This window comes from Glycine soja, chromosome 15 (genome assembly GCF_004193775.1).
Source record: "Glycine soja cultivar W05 chromosome 15, ASM419377v2, whole genome shotgun sequence".
Lineage (NCBI taxonomy): Eukaryota > Viridiplantae > Streptophyta > Magnoliopsida > Fabales > Fabaceae > Glycine > Glycine soja.
This window is the reverse complement of record NC_041016.1, coordinates 39,043,442-39,054,891: the sequence shown is the minus strand read 5'-3', so window position 1 is coordinate 39,054,891 and position 11,450 is coordinate 39,043,442. Positions and strand designations below refer to the sequence as shown.

Genomic DNA, 11,450 nt, shown 5'->3' with positions numbered 1-11,450 from the left:
TAAAATACTTGTCTAGCTTGTTCTGCCATGATGAAAGGGTCATTGTGGTAACCAAGTTTCTTTAGGTCTACCAGCGTAAATCCTATATCATCGGTGCACACACCGGTGTTGTTGTCAACCCATTTACATTTGAAAACACATACCGTAAATTTCACATAATTAAGCTCCCAAATTTCATCAATGAACCCAAAGTAAGGGATGGAAGCTACACAGGGATTGGCGTCATTGACACTTGCAAAGTGTTGAGATTCAACCCTTAGGGTGACCCCGCTGTTCTACATTGTACTTTTGTCATCTTGTGCTTTTGTGTAAAATGAATACCTGTTTAAGTCATATCCTTGCCAGGTTATAACATTTCTTTTAGGCCCATCTGCTAGCTTTCTTAATGTTTTTGAAGCATTCTCATCTGCAAAGATTGTATCTTTAAACCAATCACAGAAAGTCTTGTTATGCTTTTTCAACACCCAATTCTTTGACATTTTCGGATTATTCTGTTTGACTAAAGCTTCATGCTTAACTATGTATGGCAAAACTTCATTACTGTTGTTCAAGACATACAAGTGAGCTTGTAACAAATCTTCTACACTTGGAGTGATCACATGCAGTCCTCTTGAACCCTTACCACCCACTTTGTCATCATGCCGAGACTCAGAAGCCCAACATGTTTAGCCTTCTCTAAGTATTATGAACAAAATTCCATGGCTTCTTCTGCAATGTACCTCTCAACAATAGATGCTTCTGGACGATATAGATTCTTTGTATACCCTTTTAAGATCTTATTGTATCGCTCAACCGGGTACATCCATCGTAGATAAACAGGACCACAACATTTGATTTCTCTGATCAGATGCACAATCAAGTGAATCATGATGTCAAAGAAAGTAGGGGGAAAATACATCTCCAACTGGCTTTGTATAATTGCGGCCTCATTTTCCAACTCATCAAACATGACTGGACCAATGACTTTGCTACATATAGCATGGAAGAAAAAGCACAGGCGAGTTATCGCTAACCTGACTTTGTTTGGCAAGATGTTTCGTATAGCCACGGCTATCAATTGTTGCATGAGCACGTGACAATCGTGAGACTTTAACCCTACAAGCTTAAGCTCCTTCAACTGCACAAGGCTCTTAATATTTGAAGAGTATCCTTGTGGAACCTTCACCCGACGAAGACACTGACAAAAACTTATATTATCCTTCTTTGACAAAGTATGGCAGGATAGGGACAAGTAAATTTTCTTCCCATCAGACCTTGGATGCAACTGTGATCGTATACCCATATCAGCTAGATCTTGACGGGTATTCAAGCCATCCTTCGTCTTGCCTTGAATGTTAAGGAGCGTCCCAATCACACTGTCACAAACATTTTTCTCCACATGCATAACATCAATACAATGTCTAACGTCAAGATCACACCAGTACGGAAGATCAAAGAAAATGGACCTCTTCTTCCATATGCAACTCTGACTTTTATCCTTCTTGTGGGTCTTCCCAAATACAGTATTCAGGTGTTGAACCCGTTGATATACCTGCTCACTAGTCAACGATATCGGTGCAATATCATGCTCTTGACTTCCATTAAAAGCTTTTTTCAGTCGCCTATAAGGATGATTGGGTGTTAGAAAGAGGCGATGCCTACTGTAGACTGTTTTTCTCCCATGTTTAAGTTGTATGTAACTTGTATTTTCTTCACAGATGGGGCATGCATGATGACCCTTAACACTGTAACTGCTGAGATTCCCATATGCTGGAAAGTCATTAATGGTACAAAAAAGCATTGCACGCATTTCAAAGGTCTCCTTGCGAAACGCATCAAAGACTACAACCCCCTCGTCCCACAACTTTCTCAGATCTTCAACCAACAGACTTAGATAAACATCAATGTCATTTCCTGGCTGTCTTGGGCCCGATATCATCATAGACAACATCATGTATTTTCGCTTCATGCACAACCAAGGAGGCAAATTGTAAATTACTAGCAGAACTGGCCATGAACTGTGTTGAGTGCTTAAGGTGCCATATGGATTCATTCCATCACTGGTTAGTCCAAGTCTAAGATTTCTTGGCTCATTCCCGAAATTCGGATACAAACCATCAATCTTCTTCCACTGGGAGAAATCAGTCAGATGACGGACCATTCCATCAGAAATCCTTCCATTTGCATGCCAGGTAAGGTCTTTTGCGTCGTCCTCATTAGCAATAAGACGCTTAAACCTTGGAATGATTGGAAGATACCACAAAACCTTTGCTGGGGGGCCCTTGTTGGAGTTTTCATCAGAACTACTTTCTTCTTCATCCTTCACTTTGTACCGTGAAGTCCCATAGATAGGGCATTTGGACATTTCTTGGAATTCATGCCTGTACAGTATGCAATCATTGGGGCAAGCATGAATCTTTTGATACTCCATACCCATCGGACACAATATCTTTTTCGCCTTATAGTAACTTTTAGGCAATGTGTTGTCCTCTGGAAGCAGATTGTGCACTACCTCAAGCAGTGAGGTGAAACTTTTGTCACTCCACCCATACCTGGCCTTGACATTAACCAGACTTAACACAACAGACAACAGGGTTAATCTTGCACCCTGCATACAAAGGCTTCTTAGAATCACTCTGAAATCCTTCATACACAGGGGCGTGTGCTTGCTGGAAAGACTCTTGTCCAAGGTCACGAATCATGTCCTTTAATCGATCTCCTATTTCTACATCAAACAGTTCAGATTAGGACCCACTCTGCATGTCTGTGGCTTCACCATGCCATATCCACATCGTGTAATTCTTCTTAATCCCATCACACAATAGATGGTCCCGTATGTCATCAAGTAATTGTCGTCTTCCATTCAAACAGTTGATGCAAGGACAATAATATTTTCCTTCTTCATTCGGTCGACTTCTTTCTGATGCAAATTGCAAGAACTGTTCGACGCCATCCTTATATTCTGTGCTCATTTGACTTTCATTCATCCAACTTCGATCCATCTAAGCAATTCCATGCATGAAAATCTCACTTTTTTATTTATAGGTGTGGCCCTATCCCATTTAGGAAAATTGTCTTTTATGTTAGCTTCAAACGTCAGGGTTACCATTATTTACAAAAATTTGACTAAATTTCGGCAGCATTTCACATTGGTCTCCAAGTACACGACATGGCATCGGTGAAATGAATTTCCCGATAATCAAGTATGCACTAGGAGAACAACTTGAAATGCATTGAACCGAAATTTAATCAAATTAATGAAAATAATAATAACCTTCACGAATGAATCTAACATAAAAATACCAGTCTCCCCAAACTGTCCAAACGGACAATTCAAGACTAAATACAATGGCTAATGCAAACTGTCCGCAAGAGTCATTGCATTCAGTCTCAAACGGGAATCTAAGGTTCACTCACCATGAACAACAATTGTTTATATAGCAAATTACACTGATCACATACAACAACATACAAAAGGTCAAATTCAATTACAGACAAATATAGACATCAGCGGTTGTTTATGTAACTAATTTCAAATGCTGGGTTTCAAGGGTGCTTATGCTTCATTATTGTAGTTGGGTATATGTGTGTGAGTGTGTATCATGAGGGTCTGTGGGTATGAAATCCTCACCTTATGACTGCCCTTGAGCTTCCTCTGAGTGATTGGGAGGACAAATGGATTGATGTGTACTTCGACATAAGTTCAAAGTTGCTAGGCATTTGCAATGCATTTAGCTCTGAGCTCTGACAAAGTTTGTCTTTGCTGACAATGGTACTTATGATGTCATCAATGCATATCTCCACCGAGCTTCTGCATCTTTCAACGAGCTCAAATGGAGGGTGGGGTGGAGAAAGGGTTAAATTTTGGGAGGATAAGTGGATACATGATGAGGTTTCATTGGAAGTTAAATATCCTAGATTGTTCCTAATCTCGGAACAACAAAATCAATTAATACAGCAGATGGGAGGGTACAAAGATGGGGAGTGGGAGTGGAATCTATCTTGGAGAAGGCCATTGTTCGACAATGAGATAGCAATGGCTGTCAATTTCCTAAAAGATGTTGAAAGGTCAGTTATTCAGCAAAATGGAAGAGACGCATGGGTGTGGATGGCAGATCCAAGTGGGAGCTACTCGGTGCAATCTGCATACAAGGTAATGAGGGGGTCTATAGTTGATGGGATCAAGGACAGGGCTTTTGAGGAGCTGTGGCAGCTGAAGATTCCAACCAAATATGCAGTATTTGCATGGAGGCGTCTTAGAGATAGACTACCCACTAGAATAAACTTACACAGGAGACAAATAGATATATTGGATAGGCACTGCCCATTTTGCAGCAGAGAGGAAGAGGAAGAAGGACATTTGTTTTTCCACTGCAATAGAATCATTCGTATTTGGTGGGAATCATTATCCTGGGTGAACAAATCTGCAGCTTTTCCAAAAGATCCAAGACAACATTTTCTACAGCATGGAGATATATTGAATGAGGGGAGAAGGGTTACTAGGTGGAAATGCTGGTGGGTGGCAGTGACCTGGACCATTTGGCAGCAACGGAATACGATAGTATTCTCCAATGAAACATTAGACAGCAACAAATTGATTGGCGAAGCAGCTTTCTTGTTGTGGACTTGGCTGAGGCATTTGGAGAAGGATTTTTTTTTTCATTTTAACCAATGGTCTAGTAATCTTAGAGAAGGGATAGTGTAATAGCTCAGAATAGAACTTTTGATTAGCAGTTTTTCATTAATATGGTCTATGGGCTGGCTGTGGTTCCTTTTTAGACTCCATTCAGTCTAATCTCGAACCACTAGCTTAGGCAACAAAAATTGTATTTCAGTACCTCTGGTACTCAATTATCTATATATATACTTATCTTTGCTGATAAAAAAAAAGAAAACATGTATAACATATACCACTTAAGGGCACTGATTAACAAATTGAAAGATGGAAATTTATTGAAAATTATAGGAAAATGCTGATGGTGTCTGTGTGTGTGGTTGTCTGTGTGTGTCTGTGTGTGTGTGTATGTGGGTGTGGGTGTGTGTGTGTTTCTGTGTGTGTGGCTGTGTGTGTGTGTGTATGTGGGTGTGGGTGTGTGTGTGTTTCTGTGTGTGTGGCTGTGTGTGTATGTGGATGTGGGTGTGTTTCTTGTGTGTGGTTGTGTGTGTGTGTGGTTGTGTCTGTGTGTGTGTGTCACTTTGTGTGTGTGTGTGTGTGTGGTTATGTGTGTCTATGTCGGTGTGTGTGTGTGGCTGTGTGTGTGTGTGGGTGTGTGGGTGGCTGTCTGTGTGTGTGTTTATGTGTCTGTGGCTGTGTGTGTGTGTGTGTCTGTGGCTGTGTGTGTGTCTTTGTATGCCTGGCTCTGTGTGTGTGTGTTTGTGTGTGTGTCAATGTGTGTGTGGGTCTGTGGCTGTGTGTGTGTGTGTGTGTGCCTGTGTGTGTGTCAACAGCACAAGCTGGATTTCAAAGATAGCTTTAGGGGAGGAGTACTATTGACAAATACTGAATTGATCTTAGATAAGTTAGTCAAACAAATACAACAATTTATCTACCAAACAAATACAGTAGTATATGTGTATATAAATGCTATGACAAATGTCAAAACAGTAGTCTATCATAATACATATAAAGATAGTAGACCGTACAAACGTACCTAGAGTTGCTATAATCAAAGAGCTTCCACAGCAATGCCAATTAGCAGTAGTAAATGATAAGCCTAAAAAAAAAGCATACAGAAATTATCCACAGTGTATTTAAACCCTTTTAAAGCCTATTATCTACATTTCAATTAAAATACAACATCCATAATCAACTTAAACCAGCAGAAAAAGAAAATTTCACTGCAACAATAAACAAATTCTGGCCAATAAGGCAATTTTGCTTATCATAGTCAAAATTTTTCCTATCATAGTCAAAATTTTACCATGTATACGGCATAAACTGATAGTTCTAATTGAATCATACTATACGGCAAAAACACTCCCTCCTTAAAGCTCGACCCCTGCAGATTGAGGAAAATCACCCTTAGCTTCAACAAGGAGATGATGTTTCAGCAATTCAAACTCCCAACCAGGATAAGGCTAGCAATCAGAGTAATGTGGAAGCAGAAAGGAGGCTAAAAAGCATTATTGAGTGCAGTGCAGAGGTGTTGGAAGAGGCTCAACACTTATGGCATCTTGGAGAAAATATAGGCATGGAGGCAGCTACAACTAATTCAGATATTCTTCACAGCTATGCCTCTATGGAGTGCAGAGATAGAAAAGAAGCAATGGAGGTAGATGATATTCCCTGTGTGGGGAAGCCTCTGATGATTGGTTATGTAAATGACCTGATAGTTCCCAATTCATCCTTGAAAGGAATTATTCAGATCATTGCCCCATTCTCATGAATTCTAAACATACTGATTGGGGCCCTAAGCCTTTTAGGCTCTTTGATGCTTGGCTGTCTAATAAGGATTACACTAAGGTGGTCAGGGACTGCTGGTCTGCAAATCAGCCTATGGGATGGGGGGGTTATGCATTAAAATGTAAACTTCAGAACCTCAAGCATAGGCTAAAAACTTGGAGTAGAGATAACTGTGGAGATTTGGGCAGCAAGGTGAAGCAAACACAGAAAAAGTTGAATGATCTGGAGAACTTTCTAACAACTCACTGATGCAAGCTCCATTGGAGCTTGTAGGCCTAGGATCTTCTTCATCAATGGTTTCCTTTGCTTCTTAGAAGATGAATGGCAGCGGAATGGAGAAAGGGAGAGAGAGAGGAGACGCCACTTCAAGGAGAAGATGAGTCTAGAAGAAGCTCACCACCATAGGAGGCCATGGATAAGAGCTTGGAGGAAGAGGAGATGAATGAAGGGAGAGGGAGAGAAGAGCACGAAATTTTGTGCTCTAAATGAGCTTTGAAATCTGAAGTTTAATATTCAAATCATCAAAGTTGAAAAAAATGCACACACATGACCTCTATTTATAGCCTAAGTGTCACACAAAATTGGAGGGAAATTCAAATTTCACTTGAATTTGAAATTGAATTTGTGGAGCCAAACTTTGGAGCCAAAATTTCACTAATTATGATTAGTGAATTTTAGTTATGGTTCAGCCCACTAATCCAAGATCAATTCCAAGATTCTCCACTAAGTGTGCTTAGGTGTCATGAGGCATGAAAAGCATGAAGGACATGCACAAAGTGTGACTATATGATGTGGAAATGGGGTGTAGTAAGCAAATGCTCACCTCCCCCTCTAAAATTTAATTGGATTGGGCTTCTACCAATTCAATTAAATTTATTTCCAACCACACACATCAAATATCCACTTAGTGCATGTGAAATTACAAAACTACCCCTAATACAAAAACTAGTCTAGGTGCCCAAAAATACAAGGGTTGAAAAATCCTATATTTCTAGGATACCCTACCTACAATATGGAGCCCTAAATACAAGTACCAAATATAATGACATCCTAGTCTAATATGTACAAAGATAAATGGACCCAACCTTGGCCCATGGGCTCAGAAATCTACCCTAAGGTTCATGAGAACCCTAGGGCCTTCTTCAGCACCTCTAGCCCAATCTTCTTGGAGCCTCTTGCTCATGGTTCTAGTGATTGGTCCCTTCCTAAGGAGGATTGCATCACTCACCCCTCTGATCAGCAAGTCCAAGAGCTCAAGAGGACACAGGCTGACCTATGGGAGCAGTCTTTTCTTCATGAATCAATAGTGAGACAGAAGTCTAGAAGCAAGTGGATCATAGAGGGAGATGGCAACACTTCTCATTTTCACAAAATTATAAACTTTAGCATAAGAAGGAATGCCTTGAGAGGGTTGCACATTGAGGGTAGATGGGTAGACAACCCTGTTGTGGTTAAGGCTGCAATTCTCCAGCACTTCCAAGGCAGATTTGCAGAACCTTCCTTGAACAGACCCAATCTGGATGGCTTTTAATAGAGCTCTTCTTATGAAGTGGAAATGGTTGATGTTCCAGCAACAAGATCATCTATGGAGCAGAATACTCACCTCAAAGTACAGGGGTTGGAGAGGCTTGGAAGAGGGCCCTCCTAAGCAGATTTTTTCCTCTCGGTGGTCTAACTTAAGATCTATTATTCATCACAGCAGCATGGTTGCTGTCAATAAGCAATTTCGCTGGAAACTGGGCAGTGGTGATCAAATCCTATTTTGGGAAGACTCTTGGGTGGGAGATGGAATTACTCTTAAAGACAGATACCCATAATTATATCAAATATCATCCCAAAAATTAAAGACAATGGCAAGCATGGGGATCTTTGGAGAATCTGGTTGGGAGTGGAAATTCTCCTGGAGAAGATATCTATTTGACAATGAACAGGGGGGAGAAGATATCAATTCTAATGTACCATATATCTGCCCTATTCTCAGGTACACAAGAAATTAAACTTAAAAACACCACCAGAACCATGAAGATGAGCTCCCTTCAATGGAAGTTCAAACCCCAACCTAACAAAAAACCATGATTCAATAATTCTAGCCCACAATAGAAGACAAATTAAAAAAAAAAATTCTATGTACACTTGTTGACTCCAAGAAAAAGCTCATGCCCAACAGGAAGGATCTCATACAAAGTGAAGAAAGAGGGACTTAAGAAAAAAAAGAGAACTTTTTTTGAACTTGGTAGATCCTTTTTGTTGTGTTTCATGAATCATTGTACTCATGTCAGCATATGAGCATAATGACACAGTGCCTCAGGATGTAGAAACGAGCCCTTTGCTCTTTGACCAGCCTAGCACACTTTCTAGCAAAAGCACACTTCCTCTGAGTGGAAGAAGAAGAAGAATTCTTCATGAGAGAGGAAGAAGAAGTTTGTTGAGATACATTCAAAAAGGTCACAAAGCTGGAATCAGATTTAAATAAACTAGAGGAGAACTCAATGCATAGAAAGTTAACGGAGCAAGAAAAATTGGAGAGGAAGCAGTTACAGGAATCTCTTTGGGTTGCTGCCCAAGCCCATCAATCCTTACTTAGGCAGAAATCCAGATGAAGATGGTTAAAAGAAGGCGATTGTAACACAAGTTTTTTCCACCTATTGATGAATGCTAACCGAAATAGAAATTCTATCAGGGGGGTATTCATTGATGGTTCATGGACTGACGACCCACACAAGGTGAAGGAAGAGGTGAAATCCTTTTTCTTCCATAGGTTCCAAGAACCAATTGGTCAGTGACCCAAGATTGATGGAATCAGGTTTCAAACTGTTAATCAACAGCAAAATAACGAGCTTCTGGCACCTTTCATGGATGAAGAAATTCAGAAGGCAATTTTTAAAGCTGCAGCGAAGCTTTTTATGAAGGAAGGCAATTCACAAAAGGATTGCATGGATTTAATGGAAATCGGTATGCTTACCAAAAGAAAAGGCTGGCTTGGGCATCAAGGATATTGAAACATTCAACCTCGCACTACTTGGAAAATGGAAGTGGCAATTAATGCAAGAAAATGGTGAGCTGTGGACCAGAGTTCTGAAATCGAAATATGATGGATGGAGGAACCTTGAAGAAACAGGAAACTCAGCAAAGCAATCTGTTTAGTGGAGGGATCTAAAACACACTTTTAATCAATCACAATAGGTAATGGTTATTCAAAATAACATGAGGTGGAAGGTGGGAGATGGAGAGAAAATTAGATTCTGGAAACACAAGTGGATTAATCAACAGGAATCACTAGCAGAAAGGTACCCCAGGTTGTTTATCATATCCTCACAGCAGAATAACACCATTAGGTTTTAGGTTTTAAGATGACATATAGAGTTTTAGGTTTATCAAAGAATTTCCCATAACAAATCCAACACTATATCCCCACAATGCAAATAGTACAAGAGCAAGCAATCAATATACTTTAGCATCTCACACCCATACTCCATTTCAAGCATTATATTTTTTTTCATATTTAGACATAACTTGACAACAGAGACATACCTTCAATGGCTTCCCTGGGAGGCTTAAAGCCAACCACAATGGACTTCCAAAATCGCTTCCCTCCCTTTCCTTTCGTAGTTTTCTTCGACCTACGAAAGTGAGAAAATCTTAAAACGAGGAATGCCTAATGTTAAAACGAAAGGACGTACCTCAATCGATAAGTGGCAGACATGAACTCCACAAAGACCAACTCCACAATGTGGTTGCAGTCACGGAAGTGCAGCCCAGTTTGCGACAAAGACGAACTTAGGGCAGAAGGAGAAAGAAGAAGAACGCCCTGGGAGTCTTAAGGTGAACCACAATGCACTTCCAAAATCGATTCCCACCCTTTCTGGGACTCTTTCCTTTCCTAGATTTCTTCGACCTGCGAAAGCGAGCAAATGTTAAAACGAGGAACGCCTAATGTTAAAACGAAAGGACGTACCTCAATCAATAAGTGGCAGAGACAAACTCCACAAACATGAACTCCACAATGTGGTTGCAGTCACGGAAGCGCAACCCAGTTTGCGACAAAGACGAACTCAAGCAGAAGGAGAAAGAAGAAGAACGATAGGGTTCGAGCGCGCGGGTTCTGCAATTTCAGATTTTTAATATATAATGACAACAACATCGGTTTTTTAAAAATAACCGATGTTAACATCAACTAGGTAACATCGGTTTTAAGAAAACCGATGTTAAAATCAACTGGTTTTTCCCAAACCCATGTTAACAACGACATACCAACATTGGTTTTTCCAAAACCGATGTTAACTACTCCATAGTAACATCGGTTATTTAAATAACCGATGTTAATATCGAGTACTTAACATCGGTTTTTCCGAAACCGATGTTAACTATGTCTAATTATTTACAAAAATGTCATCACGCTTTTGTTAACATCGGTTTTATGAATAACCGATGTTAATCATGCGATGTTAAATCTAAAAATTGTAGTAGTGAGGTCAAACCCAATAAGCAGATTATGTTGAAGGCCACTATACTTTTACTACCTTGGGTTTAATTTTCCATTTAAAACTAGTTTCAACAAACAAGGAGAATGTTCCTAATGGGTAGAAATACATTTATGCTTTACAAACTTCTACAAAACCGACAATTATGGTTCACACCTTGGTCGTTGACGGCGACGCAACTCGACGACAGTGGTGGCACAACATAACGATAGAAGGAATAAATCACGACGGAGCGACTAGGGTGGAGCAACGAGCCTTAGGTATGACAGTGAGGTGGAAAAGTCTTAGAATCAGAGAAAAGTTTGGTCGTACGAGAAACTGAGGAAAAGTAAAGAGTTTTAATTTCTACACAACAAAACAAAGACAATTTCAAAATAAACGTCATTAATGACGTCGATTTAAATTACAAAAATGCCACCATGTCTTTTTTAAGATGGTTATACAATTCATCGTCGTTGTACACATCATTTGAAGATGGTTTCAGGGAACCGACATAGGAACTGCGTCGTAAAAAGCTATTTTAGTAAAATCGTCTTCATTTAAAAACTTCCTTTTTACAAAATTATCACTGCCTATTATACTAAGAC

The 11,450-nt window shown here is 39.9% G+C and overlaps 1 protein-coding gene and 1 long non-coding RNA gene across 2 annotated transcripts; one reads left to right on the top strand and one right to left on the bottom strand.

The window, feature by feature from the left end:
• Window positions 1–3,748: 3,748 nt before the first annotated feature.
• Window positions 3,749–4,684, top strand: LOC114386125. Its single transcript, XM_028346126.1, has one exon. It carries the CDS (start codon window positions 3,749–3,751, stop codon window positions 4,682–4,684), a length of 936 nt encoding a protein of 311 aa, XP_028201927.1.
• Window positions 4,685–5,379: 695 nt separating this feature from the next.
• On the bottom strand, window positions 5,380–10,524 carry LOC114386581. The gene is made up of 3 exons (XR_003661116.1): window positions 10,063–10,524; window positions 9,914–10,002; window positions 5,380–5,693 (listed from the first exon to the last, which is right to left on the bottom strand). It is a non-coding gene; the product is annotated as an uncharacterized LOC114386581 (long non-coding RNA).
• Between the last annotated feature and the right edge of the window lie 926 nt (window positions 10,525–11,450).

What these genes read in the sequence shown, in the direction of transcription:
- LOC114386125 (XM_028346126.1), top strand. Translation starts at nt 3,749, where the DNA reads ATGGTACTTATGATGTCATCAATGCATATCTCCACCGAGCTTCTGCAT.